This window comes from Garra rufa, chromosome 14 (genome assembly GCF_049309525.1).
Source record: "Garra rufa chromosome 14, GarRuf1.0, whole genome shotgun sequence".
Lineage (NCBI taxonomy): Eukaryota > Metazoa > Chordata > Actinopteri > Cypriniformes > Cyprinidae > Garra > Garra rufa.
Window position 1 is genome coordinate 1,595,831 of NC_133374.1, and position 26,895 is coordinate 1,622,725.

The following is a 26,895-nucleotide window of genomic DNA, read 5'->3' on the forward strand; positions in this document are numbered from 1 at the left end:
ATTGTGACTAGATTTTTTTAATTAAGTTAAAAATACAACTGAGCATTCTGCTATAATAAAAATATACAAAATACAAATCTTGATCATTTTTTGTAAAAAAAAAATATATATAAATAAAAAAATATATATTAATAAATAAATATATATATATATATATATAGTCAGAAATTTTATGGAGCCAAAAATACTATTTTTACGATAAATGTGTTCAGGTTTTGTATTGTGTATTTTTATTATAGCAGAACGCTCATTTGTATTTTTAGTTTAATTAAAAATAAAATATCTATCAGTATCTTTTTATTTTATTTATTTATTTATTTATTTATATGTACATATAATAATAAATTATTTGAGCAATATAATAATTAATATTGTAATATTAATAGATGTTATTTATCATATATATTTTATTTTTGTATTAATATTTACATTTAGAAAAAAATATTATTAAATAATTTTGTAATATTTAATTATAATATTTTAAATATTATTAATGTAATTCATATTTATTTACACTCTGAGAAGCAATCAAGATATTTTATGGAGCCAAAAAAAATTTTTTTTACAATAAATTTTTATTTTTAATTAAAACAAATAATAAATAAATAAATAAATAAATAAACATCTGGTCATCCTATCTATCCGTATCTATATTTATATATGTCTAAATGTATTTTCTAAATTTATGCAAGTAAAAAAAAATTTTTTTTTACTTGCATAAATTTAGAAAATAAATATAGATAGATATACAGATAAAAATTCGATAGACATATAAATATAGATATGGATAGATAGGATAACCAGATGTTTATTTATTTATTTAAATATTTATTTTATATAATATCCCAGTAGTGGTGAGATATTTTAGGGTTTGGTCTCCAGGTCAGTAGGGGTCAGTAGTGAGTGGCTCATGCTCTCTTCCCCACAGTGGCGGGCGACAGGTTGCGTGTGGACTGGAGCCCGAGGAGTTCCCACTCCGACCTGGTGCTCTTGGGCAACACACGGACCAGTTTGGCGCACGGCCTGGGCGTGACATTTGGCCGCTCGGACCGTTACCTCAAGGTGCCAAAGTTTCCTCTCAATCTGTTCCATGTCCATTTTTACTTCACAGCGTCCGGAAACAACGCTCGCGCTTTCCTTCCTCTGCTGTCACAGCGTCTCTGCCGCTCCGAAAACACTCTTAAAGTGACAGTTCACCCAAAAAATACAATTAGCTGCAACACATTGACGATATTTTGGTTCCCATATTTCTCATCTTTTTGTAATCATTGTAGTAGAGAGTAGTCATTTCAAAATAAGAGTCCTGATATACTTTGGACTTAAGTAATTTTTAGCATACAATCATTTTAGTTAGGTTATTATTGGTATTTTGGTCCCCATATTTCTCATCTTTTTGTAGTCATTGTAGTAGAGAGTATTCTTTTCAAAATAAGAGTCAGTTTTGGGCTTGTTTATTATTAAAAGTCCCTCATTATTTTACTTCACAGCGTCCAGAAACAACGCTCGCGCTTTTCTTCCTCTGCTGTCACAGCATCTCTGCCGCTCCGAAAACACTCTTAAAGTGACAGTTCACCCAAAAAATACAATTAGCTGCAACACATTGACGATATATTGAGGTCTTATGAAGTGAAACGATCGGTCTGTGCAAGAAACTATTTCTTTACATTTTTGTTTGATCAAAGTCAAGGCCATAAAAAGTCTTATAGTAGAACAAAACGATTAGTTATTCAATATTTCTTATCTCTTTGAATAAGCGGGTGAAAGTAGTAGAGAATATACATTTCAAAATAAGAGTCCTGGTAAAAAAAAAAGTCCTTTGTTATCATTGCTGTAAAATCATTTCAGTTTGGTTATTATCGGTATTTTGGTTCCCATATTTCACATTTTTAAAAATGAGCAGATGAAATGGTAAAGCGTAAATATTTCAAAATAAGAGTCCTCATATTTTGGGTTTGTGATTAAAAGTCTGTCATTATGCATACAATCTTTTTAGTTTGGTTATTATTAGTACTTTAGTTCCCTTTTTTTTATTTCATATTTTTGAATGAGCAGCTGAAGTAGTAAAGCATACACATTTCAAAATAAGAGTCCCTGTGTATTTGGTGCATGTTTTATGATTAAAAGTATGTCTTTATGTATAAAATCTATTTAGTTTGTTTATTGTTAGTATTTTGTTTTTAACATTTCTCAGTTGTTATTAGTGGTATTTTGTTTCTCATCTTTTTGAATAAGCAGCTGGAAGTTGTGAAATGTAGACATTTCAAAATAAGAGTCCTTATATTTCGGGCTTGTTGTGATAAAGCCTCTCATTTTACGTAAAGTATTTTTATTTCGGTTGTTATTGGTATTTCAGTTCCCATATTTCTCCTTTTTTTTTTTTTTTTTGAGCAGCTGGACGTTGTAGAGAATATACATTTCAAAATAAGAGTCCTGGTATATTTTGGGCTTGTTTTTGATTAAAAGTCCCTAATTATGCTTAATCTTTATACTTTGGTTATTGTTATTTTGGTCCCCATATTTCTCATCTTTTTGTAGTCATTGTAGTAGAGAGTATTCTTTTCAAAATAAGAGTCAGTTTTGGGCTTGTTTATTATTAAACGTCCCTCATTATTATCATTATTATTATTTTTATTGTTATTATTTATTTATTTATTTATTTATTTATTTTTATTATTATTATTATTAGTTTAGATATTTTAGATTGGTTATTGTTGTTTTTTTTTGTTCCCATATTTCTCATCTTTTTGATTGAGCAGTTGAAAGTAGTAGATAATAGACATTTCAAAATAAGAGTCTTAGTGTATTTCCCATATCTCAACTTTTTGTATGAGCAGCCAGAAGTAGTAATGAGTAATCATTTCAAAGTAAGAGTCCTGCTTAATTTCTGGCTTGTTTATTATTAAAAGTCCCCCATTATACATAAAATAGTTTTTTCGTAGTTATTGATATTTTGGTTTAATATTGCTCATCTTTTTGAATGAGCAGCCGGAAGTAGTAGAGAATATACATTTCAAAATAAGAGTCTTGTTTAATTGAGTACTTTTTATGATAGAAAAATGCCATTATGCATAAAATCTCCTTAGTTTGGTTATTAGTAATTTGGTTCCCATATTTCTCATCTTTTTGAATGAGCAGCTGGAAGTGGTAGAGAATGTACATTTCAAAATATTTTTTTTGTAAAAAAAAAAGGCTTGTTTGTAATTTACAAGCTAATTTTACAATTTGATTTACATTTGTGATTTACAAGCTCATTTTACATAAAATCTTGTTCATTTGCTTATTATTGGTATTTTGGTTCCCATATTTCTCATCCTTTTGAATGAGCAGTGAGAAGTAGAAAAACGTATCCATTTCAAAATAAGAGTCCTGCTGTATTTTGGGCTTGTTTTTGATAAATCGATCATTACGCCTAAATTATTTTAGTTTGGTTATTATCTGTGTTTTGGTTCCCATATTACTCAACTTTTAATGAGTAGCTGGAAGTAGTAAAGCACATACATTTGTGGTAGTAGATAACATGCACTTCAAAATAAGAGTCCCAGTGTAGTTTTTCTGCTTGTTTTTTGATTAAAAGTCCTTCGTTTTTGCATATAATCATTTTAGTTGGGTTATTATTGGTATTTTGGTTTCCACTTTTAACATCTTTTTGAATGAGCAGCCAGAAATAGTAGAGAATATACATTTCGAAATAATCCTAGTATTTTTGGGCTTGTCTGTGATTTTAAAAAGTCCATCATTTTACATAAAATCTTGTTAATTTGGTTATTATTGGTATATTGGTTCCCATATTTTCTATCTGTTTGTATCAGCAGCCGGAAGTAGAAAAGCATATCCATTTCAAAATAAGAGTCCTGCTGTATTTTGGGCTTGTTTTGGAATAAATCCATCTGTATGCTTTAAATTCTCTTAGTCTGGTTAATGTCTGTATTTTGGTTTCCATATTTCTCATCTTTTTGAACACACAGCCAGAAGTAGTAAAGCATAGACATTTCAAAATAAAAGTCCCAGAAAAAAAGTTATGCTTACATTTATTTTAGTTTGGTTATTATCTGTGTTTTGGTTCCCATATTACTCATCTTTTAATGAGTAGCTGGAAGTAGTAAAGCACAGACATTTGTGGTGGTAGATAACATACACTTCAAAATAAGAGTCCCACTGTAGTTTTGGGCTTGTTTTTTGATTAAAAGGTTATTATTGGTGTTTTGGTTCCCATATTTTCCATCTGTTTGTATCAGCAGCCGGAAGTAGTAGAGAATATACATTTCAAAATAAGAGTCCTGGTATTTTTAGGGCTTGTTCCTAATTATGCATAAAGTGTTTTTTTCCTGGTTATTATTGGTATTTTGGTCACACAATAAATAGTGTCTGGCATTTAAATCAACAAACTCTTGTATCCACTCTCTAGCTTAGAAAGAAAGTAAATATTAACTAAAACACATTTTGAGTATTTAAACCTGCAGTTATCCAACTTGCAGCTGAATGTACTGCAGTCTGTTTAAATTTAGTAAAAGAATTTGAGATACTTGATTTAATTTGAGATTGCATGTTTGTTTGTTTTTCGTAGCTGCTTTCAGTATTAATTTTGTCCAAGTCTTCAACTCTTAAATTTGATTCCCAAACTCTGCAGAATCCCAGCGTTATTAGAAAGTGGGCCACGGATCGTGCTTCTGCCGTCTCGCTCCGAGGCCTGCCATTCATGAGCTATTTCTGTCATCATTATATGGTTAGCGGTCGAGGAAGCCTACATTCGCATAACACCACGTCTTCCAAACGTCCTCGCTTGACATGAAGAAAGCCAAACGCTGTCAAGCGCTGCTTCTGTCAGATCGGAGCTGATTAGGAGTTTCCAGAAAATGATTTTCTCAGCTTTTCTGGGATTGATAATGACCTAATTAACACGAGCGTCCACGTCGTTAACGCCCCAATTGCGCTAGACTCGGTTCCTCGCTCCGAGTTTCATTTAAATGTTCACTAGTTAGTTTTCTAATCATTGACGAGTCATTCTGAGTAATTAGCAATTAGTTCTTAATGTGGTTTTTCAAACGCTAATGTGTTTTGCCTTTGACTTCATGTCATTTAACAGACTTGCCATGGGACGTCTTTAGGGTTTCAGCGTGAAAAACTTCTCTTTTCTGTTCTTTAGTCTTGGGTTTGAGTTTTTGTTTGACTTTGATAATACTCTGCCTTTTTTAAACTGTTCTTGACTGATTTGGTTGGAAATGTCAAGTTTATAATGCATCTCGTAATACTACGAATTTCTGTTTATTGGCACACATTTGATCCAAGATGGAAAAATGTCAACTAAATCCAAATTCATTTATTTATTACATATTTATCATTACTATTGTTATTGTTATTATTAATATTATATATAATATTTATATATTATTTCTTTCTTTTTTAAATAATTATTAATTATATTTTATAACAATCATTAAAGTAAGTTATATTTATTATATACATGTTTTTGAATTAAATACTTTTTCAAATGCCTTTTTTATTACCATTTACCCCAAATTATTATTTTTTGTTAAGTTTATTTTTTTATTAATTATAAACGTATTTAATTATTAAGATGGGGAAAATGTAAACTAAATCCAAATGCCGAATTAATTCCACACCTTAATTAATATACTGATTCATATTTGTTGATATTTCTGTCAGTGTTTCTTTCAGAGTTTGTTAAAATATTAAATTATACTATATAATTTATTTATTAATAATATATTTTAACAATCATTAAAGTTAACTGTATTTTAGTTATATTATATTTTATATAGTTGAAATTTATTACATTTTAAATAACTTTTGTTATACATTTATGTAAATATATAAATAAATAAATAAAAAATTTTTTAAATAAAAATAATTTATTTTAAGAGTCTTGGTTTATTTTGGGCTTGTTTATGATTTAAAAGTCCCTCATTTTGCATAAAATCTTTTTAGTTCGCATATTTCTCATCTTTTTGATTGTGTAGTTAAAAGCAGTAGAGAATGGACATTTCAAAATAATAAAGTGTTTTGGGTTTGTTTTTGAATAAAAGTCCCTCATTATGCATAAAATCTCTTTAGTTTGGTTATTTTTTTGGTATTGTGGTTTCCATATTTCTCATTTTTTTTAATGAACTGGTAAAAGTAGTAGAGAATATACATTTCACATTAAGAGTCCTGCTCAATTTCTGGCTTGTTTATTATAAAAAATCCTTTATACAAAATCTTTTTTTAATGTGGTTACTGGTATTTTGGTTAAATAAATAAATAAATAAATAAATAAATAATAAAATAAATAAAATATATATATTTAATAAATGTATACTTTTTTATTTTAATTATTATTATTTTATTATAATTGTATTTAAGTTATTAATTATCAGACCTACAAAAACTTTTGAGCTTGGCTATAACTGTAACTAAAACTATTAATAAAACCATAAAAAATAAATTTATTACTTAACATAAAATAAACATTAGCTGAAATAAAATCTGAGAAAGTTTAAATATTTCAGCTAGTTGCCAAAGAAACTCTTTTCATTTAATTTAATGTGATTTACTAAAAAAAAAAAAAAAAAAAAAAAAAATACTATGGAAAAAAAATTAAAAATAAATAAAAACTATGAAAATGCTACAATTAAAAACTATAATTAAAATAAAAACAGAAAATATAAAATAAATTAAATAAAAATATATCTAAATTAATATATATATTTTTTGACATATATAATATAAATTTTAAAATATAACAAATTAAATTAAATCCAAAACAAAAACTATAATCATATGATACTAAAATTATACTACCACTAAAATAACATAAATAATACTACAGGATATAAAATATAAACACTGTACAATGATGCTGCAACACAAAAGGAAATTGCAGGTCTCATGAGAGCAAGACAGGTGTCATGATAGAGAGAGAGAGAGAGAGAGAGAGAGTGTGTGTGTGTGTGTGTGTAATGTGTGGATTGCATGTGTGTTCATGTGTGAGAGAGGGAGAAAGAGAGAGAGAGAGAGACAGTAACACTGATCAAACGTGCAGCATGTGACGTCATCAGCATCCAGCCCGCCGTATCCTTGGAGAAATCGTTCCATGGTGACTGGTTGCTATAGAAATGCTCGTTTCCTTCCAAGTTCCAGCGGAATAACGGGGTGTGAGCGCGACGTGGCATGTCGCTGACGACCGACTCGATGGAGAAGCTTTTGTTCCTGTGTGGAGCGAGCGGAGAGCCGGTATCACTGCTCAATATTCATCATTGTGTGTGTGTTTGTGTTTGGGAATGCAGAGGATCACGTCTTTGCTGGTTTGCTGTGCTGAAGCGCTGGAGCCGTGTGTGTGTGTGTGTGTGTGTGTGTGTGTGTGTGTGTGTGTGTGTGTGTGTCTGTGCTCCGCGGGTTGGTTTGCATGCAAATAGAGGAGTCTAGATTCAGTCTGACACTGTACTAGTGTAATAGTCTGTTCTGATTTGATCTGTAGTCTGCTTTAAGCGGTCTAGTCTGGTCTACTTTGATCTGTTCTATTCTATTCCATTTTTCCCTCAAGTTTATTATTTTCTATTCTGTTCGACTCTGCTGTACTCCTGTTTATTTTCCACAGATGTCCGTCTGTTCCATTATGTTTTTACAGCAGTTTTACTGCATTTAAGTCATTGGAATAGAATGGAATAGAATAGAACAGATTAGAAAATAAATATTTATTTTCTATTCTATTCTGTTCTACTCTATTGTACTCTGATCCTATCCATCTTGTTATTTTCTGTTTTGCTGCACTGAAATGTTTTCTAAACTGTTAATTTTATTTTCTTTCTCTTATTTCATATTGTTCTAGTGTGGTCCATTGTACCAATCTGTTCTCACCATCTATTCTAGACTGTAGTTTTGTACTGTACTGCAGTCCTTCTATTGTATTCTTTTCTATTTTATTCCCTTCTATTTTCTCCATCTAGTCTAGATTGGCATTTTCTGTTCTACTGCTTTGATGTTCTGCATTCGATTCCATTCCATTCTGTTCTGTTCTATTCAGCTCTGGTTTATTTTATTCCCTTCTACTATTTTCTCCATCTAGGCTAGAAACTGGTGTGACTTATATTCTATTCTTTTAATATTCGATTAAACTTCACTGTACTCATCTGTTCTCACTGTCTATTCTAGACTGTTGTTTTCTACAGTACTGCAGTCATTCTATTATATTCTATTCCGTTCTGTTCTGTTCAGCTCTCGTTTATTTTATTCACTTCTACTACTATTTTCTCCATTTAGGCTAGAGACTGGTGTACTGCTCTGAAGATCTGCATTCTATTGTATTATTAAACTCCACTGTACTCATCTATTCTTACCATCGATTCTAGACTGTTATTTTGTACTGCTATTCTATTCTATTCTATTCAGCTCCGGTTTATTTTAATCCCTTCTACTACTATTATCTTGTAGTCTAGATTGGCATTTTCTGTTCTACTGCTTTGTTCTGCATTCTATTCTATTCTATTCTATTCTATTCTATTCTATTCTACTCTCTTCAGCTCTGGTTTATTTTATTCCCTTCTACTACTATTTTCTCCTAGTCTAGATTGGCATTTTATGTTCTACTGCTTTGATGTTCTGCATTCTCTATTCTATTCTACTCAATTCAGCTCTGGTTTATTTTAATCCCTTCTACTACTATTTTCTTCTAGTCTAGATTGGCATTTTCTGTTCTACTGCTTTGTTCTGCATTCTATTCTATTCTATTCTATTCTATTCTATTCTATTCTATTCTATTCTATTCTACTCTCTTCAGCTCTGGTTTATTTTATTCCCTTCTACTACTATTTTCTCCTAGTCTAGATTGGCATTTTATGTTCTACTGCTTTGATGTTCTGTATTCTATTCTATTCTATTCTATTCTATTCTTTTATGGTGTATTTTATTCCCTTATACTACCAATACCCCCATCTAGTCTAGATTGGTATTATATTCTACTGGTTTGAAGTTCTGTATTCTATTCTATTCTACTCTATTCAGCTCTGGTTTATTTTATTCCATTCTACTACTATTTTCTCCTTCTCGTCTAGATGGGCATTTTCTGTTCTACTGCTTTAAAGTTCTGTATTCTATTTAAATCTATTCTATTCAGCTCTGTTTTTTTTATTCCCTTCTACTACTGTTTTCTCCTTCTCGTCTAGATTGGCATTTTCTGTTCTACTGCTTTAAAGTTCTGCTTTCTGTTCTGTTCTATTCAGCTCTGGTTAATTTTATTCCCTTCTACTACTATTTTCTCCTTCTCGTCTAGAGAGTGATGTGATCTGCATTCTATTCTATTCTATTCTATTCTATTCTATTCTTTTAATGTTATATTCTGCTCCCCTGTTTGGCCTAAAATCAAAATCTCGATTAATTGAACATTTTAACCCGATTACGATTAATGAACGATTATTTTATTCATTAATAAAATTATATTTAATTATATTTAAATAATATTTATTTTTTTGCCCTCATAGTTCACTGACAAGTTTTGTACAGTAAATACGCGTACATATTACAAGTGAGAGATTTTTGAATGAAGGGTGCACACACTATCTACTATCTATGATTATTTATTGAACATCAGTGTTGAACAACTGAAATTAAAGCACACATTGCTTAAAATGAAAAGTCACATTTTTCTTAAATTAGTGAAAATAAATAACTTGAACTTTTGGAAACCAAATAAATTATTTATAAAATAATAATAAATATTAAAAGTAGAAAATAAGCAGTATCTCTTCTAAATAAAATTACTCTTGTATATCTTGTAAATACTTTTTACTGTATAAATACTGCTTAAGCTCTCCATCGACATGTCGGAGGAATAACGTAACGTAACGGAGCGGGGTCACCTGACTCCACACGCAGTAGTGTTTTTAAAGGGAAAGTAATTGAAATAATTGACCTGGAAAAATTTGATCGATTATAGGTTCTGAATGTCGATTTCGATTACTTTTCGATTAATCGCCCAGCCCTACTGAAATCCCTCTATTCTATTCAGCTCTGTTTTATTTTATTCCCTTTTACTAATATTTTCTCTATCTAGGCTAGACTGGTATAGGCTAGACTTGTACTGCTCTGAAGATCTTTCTTTTCTATTCTCTAGTCAGTGTCTGGGCTGTGGTCGATGTCATTTGTCAACAGGCCATCAGCTGTAGTTTTAGGCATAGAGCTCCTTTAACAGACTCCTGCTGTATGACGCTCATTGAATGTGCGCCGTTCTCCTGGGCTTGAGCTCTTAAGGAACTGAAGCTCAGCTCAGTGTTCAGTAGGGCAGTAGGCAATAGTGTGCATGCGGCTTTTTTCAATATGTATCTGTTGTTATTTGCCTCCCGCTCCACTAACTGTGCCATAACGTGTCGTCTAATGCATTTACCCTTGTGAATAATACACGCCAGGTGCACATGTTGCTGAGAAACCCATGTGGGCTTACATTCACACGCACTGTAACCTACTGTACAGTCTGAGACGTGAAGGTCTTGAAAAGCAGCTTTGCTCTTGAGGGATTCTCACTCTGAGGCCAAGATTTTGCTGAAATATCAACAACCTGTTACTAGTGCTCAGCGCTAGAGGTTTCACATCACCAAGTCTTGAAGTTGAGTGTGTAAGTGCAGCTTTATGATTTCACAAGTGAATATTCATAATATACAATGCCAGGTCCATTAGAGAGCAAACTAGTGAAGAGTTGTTCAGATGAGAACCATTTGAAATAAGACTCTTCTTTCAAGCTTTTACTCAATGATTTGTTTTCTTCTCTCAGGTAAATGTTGAGGACAACAGCGACATGTTACCTAAATCCAGACGAGCTCTCACCATTCAAGAGATCGCAGCGCTGGCGAGATCTTCACTTCACGGTAATAAACCCTACTGCTTGCATATTGATGTATTATTTACAAGAATACTTGCAATTAAAAATGTTTGTCAAGATATAATTAATTAGCACAGCCTTTGAAACACAACATTTAAATTAACAGATTATTGGTGTGTATTTCAGTCTTTCTACTTCAAAATTCGATTTAATCCAGTGTGTTTCTTTGATAAATTGTTTCTACATCAAATTTGGATGCAGACCTCATGGGATACTGATTCATGTTAATGAATAGCCAGATATCTATTTAGTTTATTTTAAGCTGCTTGTAGGTGATGCACCTTTTTATAACTTTGTCAATAGTTAAAATGCATTGATTTTATGCAGATTAATGTTAATGTTAACCGAAACTCCAATAATTGTTTAGGTTATTTTAGGCTGCCCTTTTTTTTATTACCTTGTCAATATTTAGGACAGCCATTAAATGCTGATTTAATGTTAACCAGTAGTCAAATATCTATTTAGTTTATTTTAAGCTGATGTTGTAGGTAATGCACCTATTTATAAACTTATCAGTAGTTAAAATTCAGTAATGCAAAGCTGACCGTTAATGTTAATCAATAGACAAATATCTATTTAGTTATTTTAGCCTGCCTTTGTAAGTGGTGCACATTTTTAGATCCTTTTCTATAATGTTAAATTAAGTTACAAAAACTTAATTTTTCGTTTTTATAGCATTGTCAGTACTTAAAATGCATTCATTTTATGTTAATGTTAAGCAAAATTTAAATACCTGTTAAGTTTAATGTAGGTTCCTGTTGTAGGTGATGCACCTTCTTTAAAACCTTCTCAATAGTAAACGCAGTAATTTAAAACTGATTAATGGTAGTGTAATAAAAGTTACAACAATAATGGCAAATAACAATAGATTTGAACATGAAGCGTCTCCATTGAGATGCTGTATTGTTCTTAGGTCATTTGGTCTGCACAAAGATCACAAAACCTGACACACACACACACACACACACACACACACACACACACACATTGAATAAAAGAGATCGCAGCTCACTAAATCTTCACGGTAAACACACACACGCTTTCATTGCATGTGATGAGTCCTTTGTGTCATACTGATTGACAGCATGACAGTGACCTGGATTATTCCTCATGTATTATGCAGCATTCGGGTCACTGACCCTTGCATCTGTCTGTGTGTGTTCAGGTATCTCGCAGGTGGTCAAAGATCATGTGACGAAGCCCACGGCGATGGCGCAGGGTCGCGTAGCTCACCTGATCGAGTGGAAGGGCTGGTGTAAACCCACCGACACGCCCAGCGCCCTTGAGTCACACCTCACGTCATACTCGCATCTGTCCGAGGGCGAGCAGGAGGCGCGATTTGCTGCAGGTCAGTGATTGTTGGCATGTTACCTTATCAAAGCATGGTATACAGTATTAAAATACTGAGATTAGAAGTTATTTTTTTCATTACAAAAAGAACTTGCAATAAAACAATACACAAAATGTATCTAATTTTAAGGCAAGACACTACAGGTGAATATGGGAAAGTATCTGTTTTATCTATAATACCATATCACCATACTTTCCCATTTGACTGATTACTTTAAGAATAGCCAGCTTTTTTTTTTTTTTTTTATATTTAAATACACAAATGAGGCATTATCTTAAATATTATTTAAATACGCACTTATTTGCATACATTTACAGATAATAAATCAGAACATTGGATAAAGCCATGTTTAGAATTTGGTGCATGTAAGTGCTGCTGGAATGTAAGAGGAGAAACTCGTTTTGAGAAAACGTTATCTAGTAGTCAACATTTGAAGTGTATCAAAACCTTTCATCAAAGTTGTCCTAAAACCAAAACAATACCTGTTCTTGTCTTAGGACAACTATGATTCACTTTTTTGATCCACTTCAAATGTTGACTACTCTATATGGTAATTTGAAATCAAGAAGCACAAATAAATAAAGTGAAAAAAAAAAACATGCTAGTAATATATCAACAAAACCATCAAAAAAAGATGAATTGTGTTTCAAATCTATAGGTACAAAGAGATAAAGTGCAAAAATAAAACATGCAAATGATATATAAACAAACCCTTCAGTAAAATCCTTTAGAATATAGAGCGGAAAAAAACAACTAAGTTTTGGTGTATGCAATTGCTGCTGAAGTGGAGAAGCAAATTCATTTTATGAAAGTCTTTAAAATTATATACTGCAAATGAGATCTTTAAATGCGAATAGATAAAGTGCCAAAATAAAATCATGCAAGTGATATATGAATGAGCCCTTCAGTAAAAACCTTTAGAATATAGAGAGAAATAATATTCTAAGTTTTGGTTTATGTACATTCTGCTGAAGTAGAGAAAAAAACTGCCTTTAAAGTTATATATTGTAATTAATATAGACAAATGCAATTAAATAAAGTGGGAAAAAAATTAAACCATGCAAGTGATATGAACAAACCCTTCAGTAAAAACCTTCAGAATATAAATGGGAATAAAATTCTAAGTTTTGGTGTATATAAGTGCTGCTGAAGTGGAGAAAAAACTTTTAAAGATATGGATTGTGTTTAAAATGTACAGGCGCAAATGGATAAAGTGCAAAAATAAAACCATGTGAATGATATATGAACAAACCATTCAGTAAAGACTTTCAGAATTTAGAGAGGAACAAAACTGTAAGTTTTGGTGTATATAAGTGCTGCTGAAGTGGAGAAAGAAACTTGTTTTGAGAAAACTGCATTTGAAGTTATGTATTGTAATTGAAATCTACAAACGCAAATGGATAAAGTGCAAAAATAAAACCATGCAAATGATTTATGAACAAACCCTTCAGTAAAAACTTTCAGAATATAGAGAGGAATAAAATTCTAAGTTTAGTTGTATATAAGTGCTGCTGAAGTGGAGAAAAAACTTTTAAAGATATGGATTGTGTTTAAAATGTACAGGCGCAAATGGATAAAGTGCAAAAATAAAACCATGCAAATGATATATGAACAAACCCTTCAGTAAAAACCTTTAGAATATAGAGAGAAATAATATTCTAAGTTTTGGTTTATGTACATTCTGCTGAAGTAGAGAAAATGCCTTTAAAGTTATATATTGTAATTAATATCTACAAATGCAATTAAATAAAGTGGAAAAAAAATAAAAACATGCAAGTGATATGAACAAACCCTTCAGTAAAAACCTTCAGAATATAAATAGGAATAAAGCTGCTAAGTTTGGTGTATGTAAGTGCTGCTGAAGTGGAGAAACCAATTCATTTTGAGAAAATGACCTTTAAAGTTATATATTGTAATGGAAATCCACAAATAGAAACAGATGCAAAAATAAAACCATGCAAATGATTTATGAACAAACCCTTCCATAAAAAATTTCAGCATATAGAGAGGAATAAAATTCTAAGCTTTGGTTTATGTACGTTCTGCTGAAGTGGAGAAAAAAAACTTTTAAAGATATGGATTGTGTTCAAAATGTACAATACAGGCACAAATATAGATAAAGTGCAAAAATAAAACCATGTGAATGATATATGAACAAACCCTTCAGTAAAAACTTTCAGAATATAGAGAGGAATAAAATTCTAAGTTTAGTTGTATATAAGTGCTGCTGAAGTGGAGAAAAAACTTTTAAAGATATGGATTGTGTTTAAAATGTACAGGCGCAAATGGATAAAGTGTAAAAATAAAACCATGCAAATGATATATGAACAAACCCTTCAGTAAAAACTTTCAGAATATAGAAAGGAATAAAATTCTAAGTTTTGGTGTATATAAGTGCTGCTGAAGTGTAGAAAAAACTTTTAAAGCTAAGGATTGTAATTGAAATATACAGGCGCAAATAGATAAACTGCAAATTAAAAACACTTAAATGTGTGTTTGTTTTCTTTCATAAAAACCATGTTATAAAAAGCCAAGCAGCCCAAAATCTAAAAATTGACCACAGCATGAGTTTGAACCATAGTGTCTTGCTTTAAAAATGTTCAAAATAAACATGTTTTAAACATCTTAAACTGCAAAAACACAACTATAGACGATAATAAAGAATAAGAGAATTTTCAGATATCTAAGATGATAAATAATCTTGTTTCACTGACCTCACCAACAAACCACACACCCCAGTTTGACTGCCGGAAAAATAACTCTTGAGAGCTAGCTCCTTTAATAAAGCATTCAGACTAATGATCAAGCTCAAGAGTTATCGGTTTATGTTTGCTTAATGATTCCACTTCCTTAACAATTCTTTAAATGACTCCCATCCATACCTCTGACCTTTTCTTAAGGTGAGTACAAGGTGAGACAGGAGCCTGTCTGTCCTCTGAAGGTTACTTTCTGTTGCCCTTAGTGTGACGAAGCGTTTTTCCAGGAACGACATGACAATTTATGGGCTGAACCCGAGAGGAATTCATTCACAGCTCTCTCAATCTCTCTCTCTTTCTCTCTGTCAATGTCACAGGATTGTCCTTTTCATACAGTGACTAAGAATTAATACTATTTTGTTTGTGTGAGAGGATTGTTCACTTACAGCTGAGGTTTGTGAATGTCCTTGTGAGTGTACTATTGTATGTGTGTGTCTATTTACTGTTCGTCCTGCGGAAACACATTCGGTGACTCTGTGGATAAAATCGAACTCTAGGAAATTTGCCAAAACTCTTTGTGTGTGAGTTTGCTGACCAAGCCTTCAGCGAAGGGTAAAGGATGAATGGAAGGATGAATCCATAAATTAATGCAAGCAAAGATGCTGAGAGCACAAGAGAGAAGGAAAGACTCAAACGATATTCAGAACATTTTGATCTGTTTGAGTATTTTGCATTTTGCAACAAAAATAGGTTTATTCCTTATTTATTAATCGCTCATTTACATGCCGGTTTAATGCTGGTCATTTAGGTCTTTTTGGTTGCAGATGGTTGAGCTGGATTTTTATTACTCTATTTTTATTTTATCTAAATTATATTTTGCAACTATTGAGATTAATTGTGACACTGGATCACAAAACCAGTCTTAAGTAGCATGGGTATATTTGTAGCAATAGTCAAAAATACATTGTATGGGTCAAAATGATCGATTTTTCTTTTATGCCAAAAATCATTAGGATATTATGTAAAGATAATGTTCCATGAAGATACTTTGTATTGTGAAATATATCTACCATAAATATCAAAACTTAATTTTTGATTAGTAATATGCATGGTTAAGACCTTAATTTGGACAACTATAAAGGCAATTTTCTCAGTAAAGGGTAAAAAAAATCTCAATTTAAAAAGATTAAATAAAGTGCAAAAATAAAACAATGCAAGTGATTTATGAACAAACCCTTCAGTAAAAACTTTCAGAATATAGAAAGGAATAAAATTCTAAGTTTTGGTTTATGTATGTTCTGCTGAAGTAGAGAAAAAACTTTTTAAAGATAAGGATTGTGTTCAAAATGTACAGACGCAAACCGATAAAGTGCAAAAATAATACCATGCGAATGATTTATGAACAAACCCTTCTGTAAAAACGTTCAGAATATAGAAAGGAATAAAATTCTAAGTTTTGGTTTATGTATGTTCTGGTGAAGTGGAGAAAAAAACTTTTAAAGATATGGATTGCGTTCAAAATGTACAGACGCAAACCGATAAAGTGCAAAAATAATACCATGCGAATGATTTATGAACAAACCCTTCTGTAAAAACGTTCAGAATATAGAAAGGAATAAAATTCTAAGTTTTGGTTTATGTATGTTCTGCTGAAGTGGAGAAAAAAACTTTTAAAGATATGGATTGTGTTCAAAATGTACAGACGCAAACCGATAAAGTGCAAAAATAATACCATGCGAATGATTTATGAACAAACCCTTCTGTAAAAACGTTCAGAATATAGAAAGGAATAAAATTCTAAGATTTGGTTTATGTATGTTCTGCTGAAGTGGAGAAAAAACTTTTAAAGACAAAGATTGCGTTCAAAATGTACAGGCGCAAACCGATAAAGTGCAAAAATAATACCATGCGAATGATTTATGAACAAACCCTTCTGTAAAAGTAAAGAAAACCTTTAAATATAAGGATTTTAATTGAAATATACAGGCGCAAGTAGATAAAGTGCAAAAAAAATTACCCTTATGACTCGTTTTGTTCTCCAGGGTAACAATTATTTTTTATTTATTTATTTTTTATTATCATATAATTTTATTTTGTTTTGCACCAATTGAGATTAATTATTTGGTTTTGTTTTATTATATTTTATTGGTTTATTTATTTATTTTTTTTCGCACATAATGATATTAATAATTTTAATTTATTTATTTCATTGAATTTTATTATCATTTTATTTAGTTTTGCACATATTGAGATTAATTATTTGGTTTTATTTTATTATATTTTATTACTTTTTATTTCACACCTAATGATATTAGTTTTTTTTTTTATTATTCTATTTTGTTTTGCACACATTACGATTTAACAGTAATTATTTTAGTTTTTTGTAATTATTGAGATTTTGCTTTATTTAATTGTAATTTGTTTAAGTATTGTTTCTTTTTTTTGCACTTACTGAGTATTTAATTATTTTGTTTAGTTTTATTGTCTATTTAATTTAGCACCTAACAATTTTTTTGTTTTCTGCTTTTTTGAATTTTTTTTTATTTTTATTTATTTTGCACTTATTTTATTTTGCACTTTATTATTATTATTATTATTATTTTGCACCTATTTTTGTTCTTTATATCTCAGCGTGAACTTTCATTTTATTGTACATATTTTGCAATTTCTCACTGTACGCAGATATGCTGCAAGTGCATCTGTGGTAAATAAAAAAAAAAATCATTTGTGTCCTGTCAAATCTGATTTAAATTAATGTATGTAACGTAAATAATTGTGTGTGTTTTTATTAGGAGTGGCAGAGCAGTTTGCCATCGCAGAGGCAAAGCTTCGCGCCTGGTCTTCAGTGGATGGTGACGAGTCTAATGATGATTCTTATGATGAAGATTTTCTACCTGCAAATGAGCCGGTTACACAGAGCACAGGTACACACACAAACACTTGATATACTTAACTATTCAAACTCCAACTGTCAAAATTCAAATTTAAACTCCCAGAATCCTTTGAGACTAAATCAAGCTTCCCTTCTATGAACTATTTCTAATCCATTCAAACTTCCATTCTATCTAATATTTCTAATCTATTTAACTATCTAGCCTAGTCTAGCAACTACAATCATGCTAGTAACTTGCTAATCATGCTAGCAACATGCTAGTAGCTTGTTAATCATGTTAAAAACATGCTAGTAACTTGTCAGTCATGCTAATAACATGTAAATAATGTGCTAATCATGTTAGACACAAGTTAGCAACTTGGTATTCATGCTGGAAACATCTTAGTGATTTGTTTATAATACTAGCAACTTGTTAACCATGCTAGAAACAATGCTAGCAACTTGCCAGTCAGGCTGGAAACATGTTAGAAACATGCTAGAAACACATTAGCAACTTGCTAATCATGCTAGAAACACGTTAGCAACTTGTTAATGTTAAAAACATGCTAGCAACTTGCTAATCATGTTAGTAACTTGTCAGTCATGCAAATGACAGGTAAATAGCGTGCTAATCAGGTTAGAAACATGTTAGCAACTTGTTAATCATGCTAGAAACATGCTTGTAACTCGTTAATCAAATTAGAAACATGCTAATAACATGCTAGTAACTTGTTAATATCTTAAAAACATGCTAATAACTTGCTAATCATGCTAGAAACATGCTATCGACTTACTAATCATGAAAGAAACACGTTAGCAACTTGTTAAAGTTAGAAACATGGTAGTAACTTGTCAGTCATGCTAATGACAGGTAAATAAAGTGTTAAGCATGGTAGAAACACATTAGCAACTTGCTAATCATGCTAGAAGCATGTTAGAAATGTGCCAGCAACTTGTTAGTCAGCCTAGAAACATGCTAACTTACTAATCATGATAGAAACACGTTAGCAGCTTGTTAATAATGTTAAAAACATGCTAGCAACTTGCTAATCATGTTAGTAACTTGTCAGTCATGCTAATGACAGGTAAATAGCGTGTTAATCAGGTTAGAAACATGTTAAAACTTGCTAATCATGCTAGAAACACGTTAGCAACTTGTTAATGTTAAAAACATGGTAGTAACTTGTCAGTCATGCTAATGACAGGTAAATAAAGTGCTAATCATGCTAGAAACACGTTAGCAACTTGCTAATGACATTATTAATGCAAGTAACATGTTAATTACGTAAGAAACATGCTAGAAACATGTTAGCAACTTGCTAATCATATTAGAAACATGCTAATAACATGCTAGTAACTTGCTAATATGTTAAAAACATGCTTAAAAATTGCTAATCATGCTAGAAACACGTTAGCAACTTGCTAATGACATTATTAATGCAAGTAACATGTTAATTACGTAAGAAACATGCTAGAAACATGCTAGCAACTTGTTAATCATGCTAGAAACATGCTTGCAACTTGCTAATCATATTAGAAACATGCTAATAACATGCTAGTAACTTGCTAATATGTTAAAAACATGCTAGAAATTGCTAATCATGCTAGAAACACGTTAACAACTTGCTAATGACATTATTAATGCAAGTAACATGTTAATTACGTAAGAAACATGCTAGAAACATGCTAGCAACTTGTTAATCATGCTTGCAACTTGCTAATCATATTAGAAACATGCTAATAACATGCTAGTAACTTGCTAATATGTTAAAAACATGCTAAAAAATTGCTAATCATGCTAGAAACACGTTAGCAACTTGCTAATGACATTATTAATGCAAGTAACATGTTAATTACGTAAGAAACATGCTAGAAACATGCTTGCAACTTGCTAATCATATTAGAAACATGCTAATAACATGCTAGTAACTTGCTAATATGTTAAAAACATGCTAAAAAATTGCTAATCATGCTAGAAACACGTTAGCAACTTGCTAATGACATTATTAATGCAAGTAACATGTTAATTACGTAAGAAACATGTTAGAAACATGTTAGCAACTTGTTAATCATGCTAGAAACATGCTTGCAACTTGCTAATCATATTAGAAACATGCTAATAACATGCTAGTAACTTGCTAATATGTTAAAAACATGCTAAAAATTGCTAATCATGCTAGAAACACGTTAGCAACTTGCTAATGACATTATTAATGCAAGTAACATGTTAATTACGTAAGAAACATGCTAGAAACATGTTAGCAACTTGTTAATCATGCTAGACACATGCTTGCAACTTGCTAATCATATTAGAAACATGCTAATAACATGCTAGTAACTTGCTAATATGTTAAAAACTTGTTAATCATGCTAGAAACATGCTTGCAACTTGTTAATGTTAAAAACATGCTAGCAACTTGCTAATCATGTTAGTAACTTGTCAGTCATGCTAATGACAGGTAAATAGCGTGCTAATCATGCTAGAAACACGTTAGCAACTTGCTAATGACAATATTAATGCAAGTAACATGTTAATTACGTAAGAAAAATGCTAGAAACTTGTTAATGACATGCTAATCATGTTAGCAACATCTATATATATATAACATCTATCTATATAAAGTCCAAAACTTTAAGGTTTTACAGCTGCTTTGTCCTGACAAACTTTATCTAGTTATAATTGTAATACTAGAAACTATAATATAAATTACTTATAATATAATAATTATATATTATATGTGACCCTGGACCACAAAACCAGTCATAAGGTTAAATTTTACAAAACTGAGATGTATACATCACACGAAAGCTCAATAAATAAGCTTTCTATTGATGTATGGTTTGTTAGGATAGGACAATATTTGTCCGAGATACATCTATTCGAAAATCTGGAATCTAAGGGTACAAAAAAATCAAAATACTGAGAAAATCACCTTTAAAGTTCCCCAAATTAAGTTCTTAACAATGCACATTACTAATCAAAAATTACATTTGGATAGGTTTACAGTAGGAATTTTACAAAAAATCTTCATGTAACATGATCTTTACTTAATTTCCTAATGATTTTTGACATAAAAGAAAAATCAATAATTTTGACCCAAGCAATGTATTTTTGGCTATTGCTACAAATATACCCCAGCGACTTAAGACTGGTTTTGTGGTCCAGGGTCACATATGTAAAATATATTTTTTATTATTATTGATCTTATTTTTCATTCATTTGCTTGTTTATATTAGTTGGGCTTTAAATGCAATTTTGTGTAATTTGTAAAAATGTAAATACAGCAAAAATATATCAGGGAAAAAATAATTATGAATTTTGAATAGAAGTAATTTATTATTAGTATTTTTTAGGGCTGTCAAAATTAACATGTTAATAGCACGTTAACGCAAATTCATTTTAACGGCACTAATTTTATTAACGCGCAATTAACGCAGCGCGCATTTTCTGTTTGACCCACTGCCTAGCAGTTAAAGAAATGGATGCACAATGCTGCCAACCTAGCGAAACGTGTCTAGCAACAATACATAAACACATAATTGAACAAACCTAATATAGTTTCTGAGGCTCTTCGGATTTGCCAAATGAGTGTGAGGTCTCCCAATGTGCGCGCACCTCCCTCTCTTTATATCTGCGTCTGCTCTGTTCAGCGAGCGGCAGTGGAGCAGCGCTTTCAGTTAAACCAGATATTATGTTGCTTCCAGTGCTTGAATATGGCACTTCTGGCATATTTAATGAATGCAAGCGGAGTCGGTCTACTTTAGGATTGTTGCTGTGGGGTTGATGCGTAAAGCCACATACGAGTATGCAAGCGAAAACGGCGTATTAAATGCACGTCAAACACATGCTTAATTGCATATCATATGCACGCCAAAGTTAATTTCAGCTTATTAATAGCACGCCAAATAGAAACAGAAAATCGTGCTAGTGCGCATTTTCATGAGACCAGGCTCTCGAATCAGTACATTATAATGAAAACAACACCTTAAAAAAATAAAAGCAGGTTTTTCGATCACATAACTTTAAACGGGTGAACTCCTAAAAAGTCAAAGGATCGTGAAGGCATTCAAACGGGAAGTTAAAACAACGATAATAATGCAGGGAATAGTGGCTTATGTCCAGATGCCTGTAAATGATTCTTTTCAGTGATTGAATCATGATCATAATTCAGGATTTTTTTCAGTTATTATTTCATATTACTTTGGTTGTCTGATAACAGAAATACTAAATTATAACAATGGAAACAGTTTTGTTGAGAACTTGGCTGCATCAAATGACAGTATGTGGGCACCTAGAGGCAAACAAATGTAATAATAAATGCACATATTGCATGTTCAGAAGAAGTGAGCTGCCCTGTGCTGCAAATAATGTAAACAGGCTTGTGGAAGTAAATTGCTCAGTGCAAAGAAAGAGAAGTAATGGGAACCTGGTGTTTCTATGTTCTTTTTTCTCCATGTGTCGAATAGACATGAACAAGTTATTTGAAAAACATCTATGACATTTGAAACATGTTAGTCTTCATGCTCTATGTCGAGTATGGTTTCACTAATAATTAACACGTATTTGCTTAAAGCATCCATATTTGTCCAAGCCAATGTTGATTAGAGTATTAAAAACATTGAAAAGTATTAATTTAAGGTACATTTAGAACAGATAAAAATGCGCGATTAATCGTGAGTTAACTCAAGACAACCATGCGATTAATCACGATTTTAAAAAAAAATTAATCGATTGACAGCCCTAATATTTTTATGTGAAAACAAGACCTTACACGTCACTCTTCTCAAAACATTATTGTCTACACACAGATGTAATTGCAGCATATCAGTATGTTTCTTTTATCCATCCTTTTATCTATTTTCTTTTTTTATTTTCTTTTTTTTTCTCCCCATCAAACTAAACGCAGAAACGCAGCACAGACATTATTGTCCTAGTGCCCTACTTTCATTCAGAAAACATCTCTCTCTCGTTTTGCTCTCCGGCGCTATTTGATATCCTAGCATTCATTTCTCTTGCAAGTTTAATGTGTTCTGCTGCGGCAGACCGTAGAGACAGAGAGTGAAGCTGAACCTCATCCAGCTCGTCTCTTTGTACAGATACAGTTTGCAGGTTTACAGCGTGTTCTAACTAGACGCATTACGACACGCTTCCAGCGGCAATTAACTGACAATCTCAGACAATCAGGACATATTTGATCTTTAATATATAACCACCATTATGGAAAAAGGAAACTCTCAGCCAAATGATGGTGAATGGGGAAAACACTGAAGTGACTAATGGAAAGTGACATATCAAAATAGCGTAATGCAATGTAAATAGTTTATGCCAGTTATATTTATGTACACTACATAAATATAAATATATAATAATTTTAGATACTTTTTAATGTGTTTTCTTGGTGTTTATATTACTTTTTATATATTTATTAAATTTTTGGATCATTTATTCATGTCTTAGTTGTATTATTATTAGGGCCGGGACTTTAACGCGTTAATTTAGATTAATTAATTACACAAAAATAACGCGTTAAAATTTAACGCATTTTAATCGCAATACGTTTTGCACCGCGGAACGTTTCTCACTAGATGAGATTCGGCGGACCATTTATACTGGAGCACAAACTAGCGTTCAGGTTCAGACAAGCCAAAGACGTCCGTCCTAAATAGTATTGTATGTCCCAAATCGTAGTATGTTTAAAAAGTATTCCAAAGATTCCCGGATGGTCTACTACTTAACGATCAATGCACACTCTTAACTGCTTATATTGCCAGCAACACACTGCGCCGTGAACATGGATTCGATTAGAACTACAAACACGCATAAAAAGTGTTAAAAAACTACAAACATGGAGGATATACGCGACCAACGGACAGGTAGAGAAAGGGGTTTGAGTGATAAATAATCAGTGTGTAACCTGATAAAAACTATTTTTTTAAATGTTATCCGCGTTATATTCCATGTGCAGCAACATTTATAATGATAGGTTTGGTCATTAAAGTTTAAATGCACAATTAAGCAAACACAAGAGCAGAGTTCTCGGAATGAAAGACTCGTTAAAGAACGTGCCTCTTGCTACACTTTTAATGGCAATATTGTACTGGTCTGTTGGACTTGGTTGAACAAAAATAAACAATATTTTGTTGCTTAAGCTTATGTATTCAGTCATTATTCAATGGTATACTAAAAATCCATGTAAAAATCTTAATTCTCACTGTTCTCAGGTCAAATATTTACATGCGATTAAAATGCGATTAATTTCGATTAATTAATTACAAAGCCTCTAATTAATTAGATTAAAATTTTTAATCGAGTCCCGGCCCTAATTATTACTATTTATGATTGATAGATAGGTAGATAGATAGATAGATAGATAGATAGATAGATAGATAGATTAAAAATTGCATAAATACATTTGTGTGTATGTATATGTGAAATATATAAATTTGCATATGATACATTATATATATTAATTATAATATAATATATAAATTATTACAATAATTTATTAATTATAATTATATAATAATTAATTTACATGTGTGTATGTAAATGCATAAAATGTGCATATATAATCAATTTGCATATGATTAATTATGTTATAATAATAATTTGCAAATGATGTTATATAATTTAATATATTAATTATAATATATTAATTGTAATTATTATATAATTGTTAATTTACGTTTATGTGTATATATGTAAATACATGTAATGTGCATTCATAATTAATATGATTGCATATGATTAATTATATAATTATTAATTATAATATTATACTAAAAAATTATAACTATTACACATACATATATTGTTAATTTATATATGTATAATTATATGAATAAATGAGTGAATGAATGAACAAATAAATAAGAATAAAAACTAAGAAAATACAATTTTAAAAACACATATTTGTGTTATTAATTTTTATACATATTATTATTATTATTATTATTATTATTATTATTAATAAAATAATAATTAAATAAATAATTAAATTAATATATTTTAAGAGGAAATATATTCGAAAAATTGCATATATATATATATATATATATATATATGCGTATTATTAATTATGGTTACTATATAATTATTCATTTATATTATATATATATATACACACACACACACACCTAAATTATAGATTTTTTTTATATCATAATAATAAATGAATGAATAAGTGACTTAATGAACAAATAAGAATATAAAACCAAGAAAATATTGCATAAATGTGTGTTATTAATACATAAATAAATATATTGTTTTTTTACATATATATTGTAAAGCATGTTTTGCAGATATTTCTTTCCTACTATATTCACATATACTTTATTTATATACATTTTATTTATTTCTTGCTGCATTTATATATTCACAGATTGCACTTATTAAATTTTGAGCCTAACTAAAACATTTTGGAGACGTTTAAACAAGAAAAAATTTCCCAGCTAAGTGAGAAAAAATACCCTTAAAATAGATTACCAGCCTTGTTATATTTCTCAGCACTAGTGGAAATGTTATAAATATATATACTGTGATTCTAACCCACCTATGCTTTCCTCTCAGATCTGTCCTCGTACCCTCACTACCTGCGGGATCTCTTGCACACCCAGGTGTGTCAGGCTCACCTGCGGGGGCGTGGCCTGTGCGAGGCCGAGAGCGGCGTGGGTGCTGATCTCTCTCCTCCTGTGGGCTCGCCGGGGTCACCGTCAGACACGCTCTGCTCCAGCATGTGCAGTTTGGACGAGAGACACCCCTTGCTGCGGGACCTCGGGCGCCACGGGGACACGCCCACCGCCGACCTCACCGCCAAGATCCTCGGCGCCCTTCAGGGAGGGGAGGAGCTACTGTTAGCCCGCCTACACCGGGCGGGGCATAGACGAGGCCACTCCCCTTGCAGCTTGGAAACGTTTTCCGAGACTTTCGAAGATGACGACATGCCTTGTAAGGACTGCGGAGGTGGAGGCGGAGTCTGTCTCCCGCCAGAATATTCGACGCGCAGGAAGGTGTCAGACGTGGCTTCCTCCGGCGTCGTCTCGCTCGACGAGGAAGACGTAGACGTAGAGGAAGACGAGCGAGAGGAACAGTGAACGGAACAGTGCATGTTTTCTTTCGGACTCCGCCCACTACTTTGCATTTGGGCTCCGCCCACTCGTTTGCATTTTGGACTCCGCCCACTCGTTTGCATTTTGGGCGCCAGTTGCGTCTTAATTCTGTATTTTTTCGAAAACACTAACTGGTTCTCAGGCTCACGAATAAAAAAAAATGCATCTTGACGAACTTAACGGAGGAACGCAAGACTGACGTCGACCTCATTATCATGCATGTGTCGCAAGTGCCGAACTGAACGTGAAGTCCTTAAGTGTTCGGGTCCGGATGTTGTTTAGCACGGTTTGTGGATTTGGCTGTTGTGTAATCCCGCTCCTTATGTGACGTCTGGCCCCATTGCATTCTGGGTCTTGATCACATGACGCCTGTTCCCTGGTCCCCGGTTGGCATGGCTTGCTGATTACGGCGAAAACTGACGTTTCAAAACATAGAATGCGTAAGAATACCGACGATCAATCAAGTTATGCTGTTTTTCTATTATTGTTATGATTATTAATTGAATGGAATGTTTGCTTTTCAGCCGTTAAAGCATTATCGTCACCTGACGAACGCGATGAATGTTTAGGAGTCGTGAACCGTAAATGTGGGTCAGTCTGAAGGACTTTGGGAGAGTTGCTCTATTTTTGTACTGTGTGGTTTTTGCGGTGCATTTGGACTAAGTAACGCTGTGGTTTGTTCACAAGATGCTTGTTTATTGCTTTCTCTCTCTCTCTTTCTGTCTCTGAATTATCACTGTGTGATATTGTCTACATCAGGAAAAAATAAGACTAATGTGAAAACCAAACCACGGCCCTTTTTCGTTCTTTGTCTCGGTGTGATTGTGTTCCTGTTGCTCGTCCGGCTTTTGTTCTCGCTTTCGGTAAATGTCAAGCACTCTCTGTTTTGCTATAAGGGCCACTTTTGTTCTCCGATGTTCCAGTGTTACCATGGAGATCGGTGATTCGCCGGCAAATTATGGGTTGTAGTCAATCAGACAGTTTTGACAATCTAATTAGT

The 26,895-nt window shown here is 31.9% G+C and overlaps 1 protein-coding gene across 3 annotated transcripts in view; it reads left to right on the plus strand.

Annotated features, from left to right (window-relative positions):
• Positions 1–26,683, plus strand: part of LOC141285108 (protein FAM131A-like) — a 50,758-nt gene extending 24,075 nt beyond the window's left edge. Inside the window, exons 2-6 of one of the 3 annotated variants that reach the window (XM_073818160.1) lie at positions 929–1,062; positions 10,760–10,853; positions 12,033–12,215; positions 17,707–17,838; positions 25,357–26,683. In XM_073818160.1, coding sequence (XP_073674261.1) covers positions 10,784–10,853; positions 12,033–12,215; positions 17,707–17,838; positions 25,357–25,880 — 909 coding nt within the window. In that variant the 5' untranslated portion in view covers positions 929–1,062; positions 10,760–10,783 and the 3' untranslated portion in view covers positions 25,881–26,683. Of the gene's footprint in view, positions 1–928; positions 1,063–7,011; positions 7,231–10,407; positions 10,604–10,759; positions 10,854–12,032; positions 12,216–17,706; positions 17,839–25,356 lie in introns of those variants that run through there. The other 2 variants (XM_073818159.1, XM_073818161.1) reach the window with 2 other exon arrangements.
• Positions 26,684–26,895: the final 212 nt, after the last annotated feature.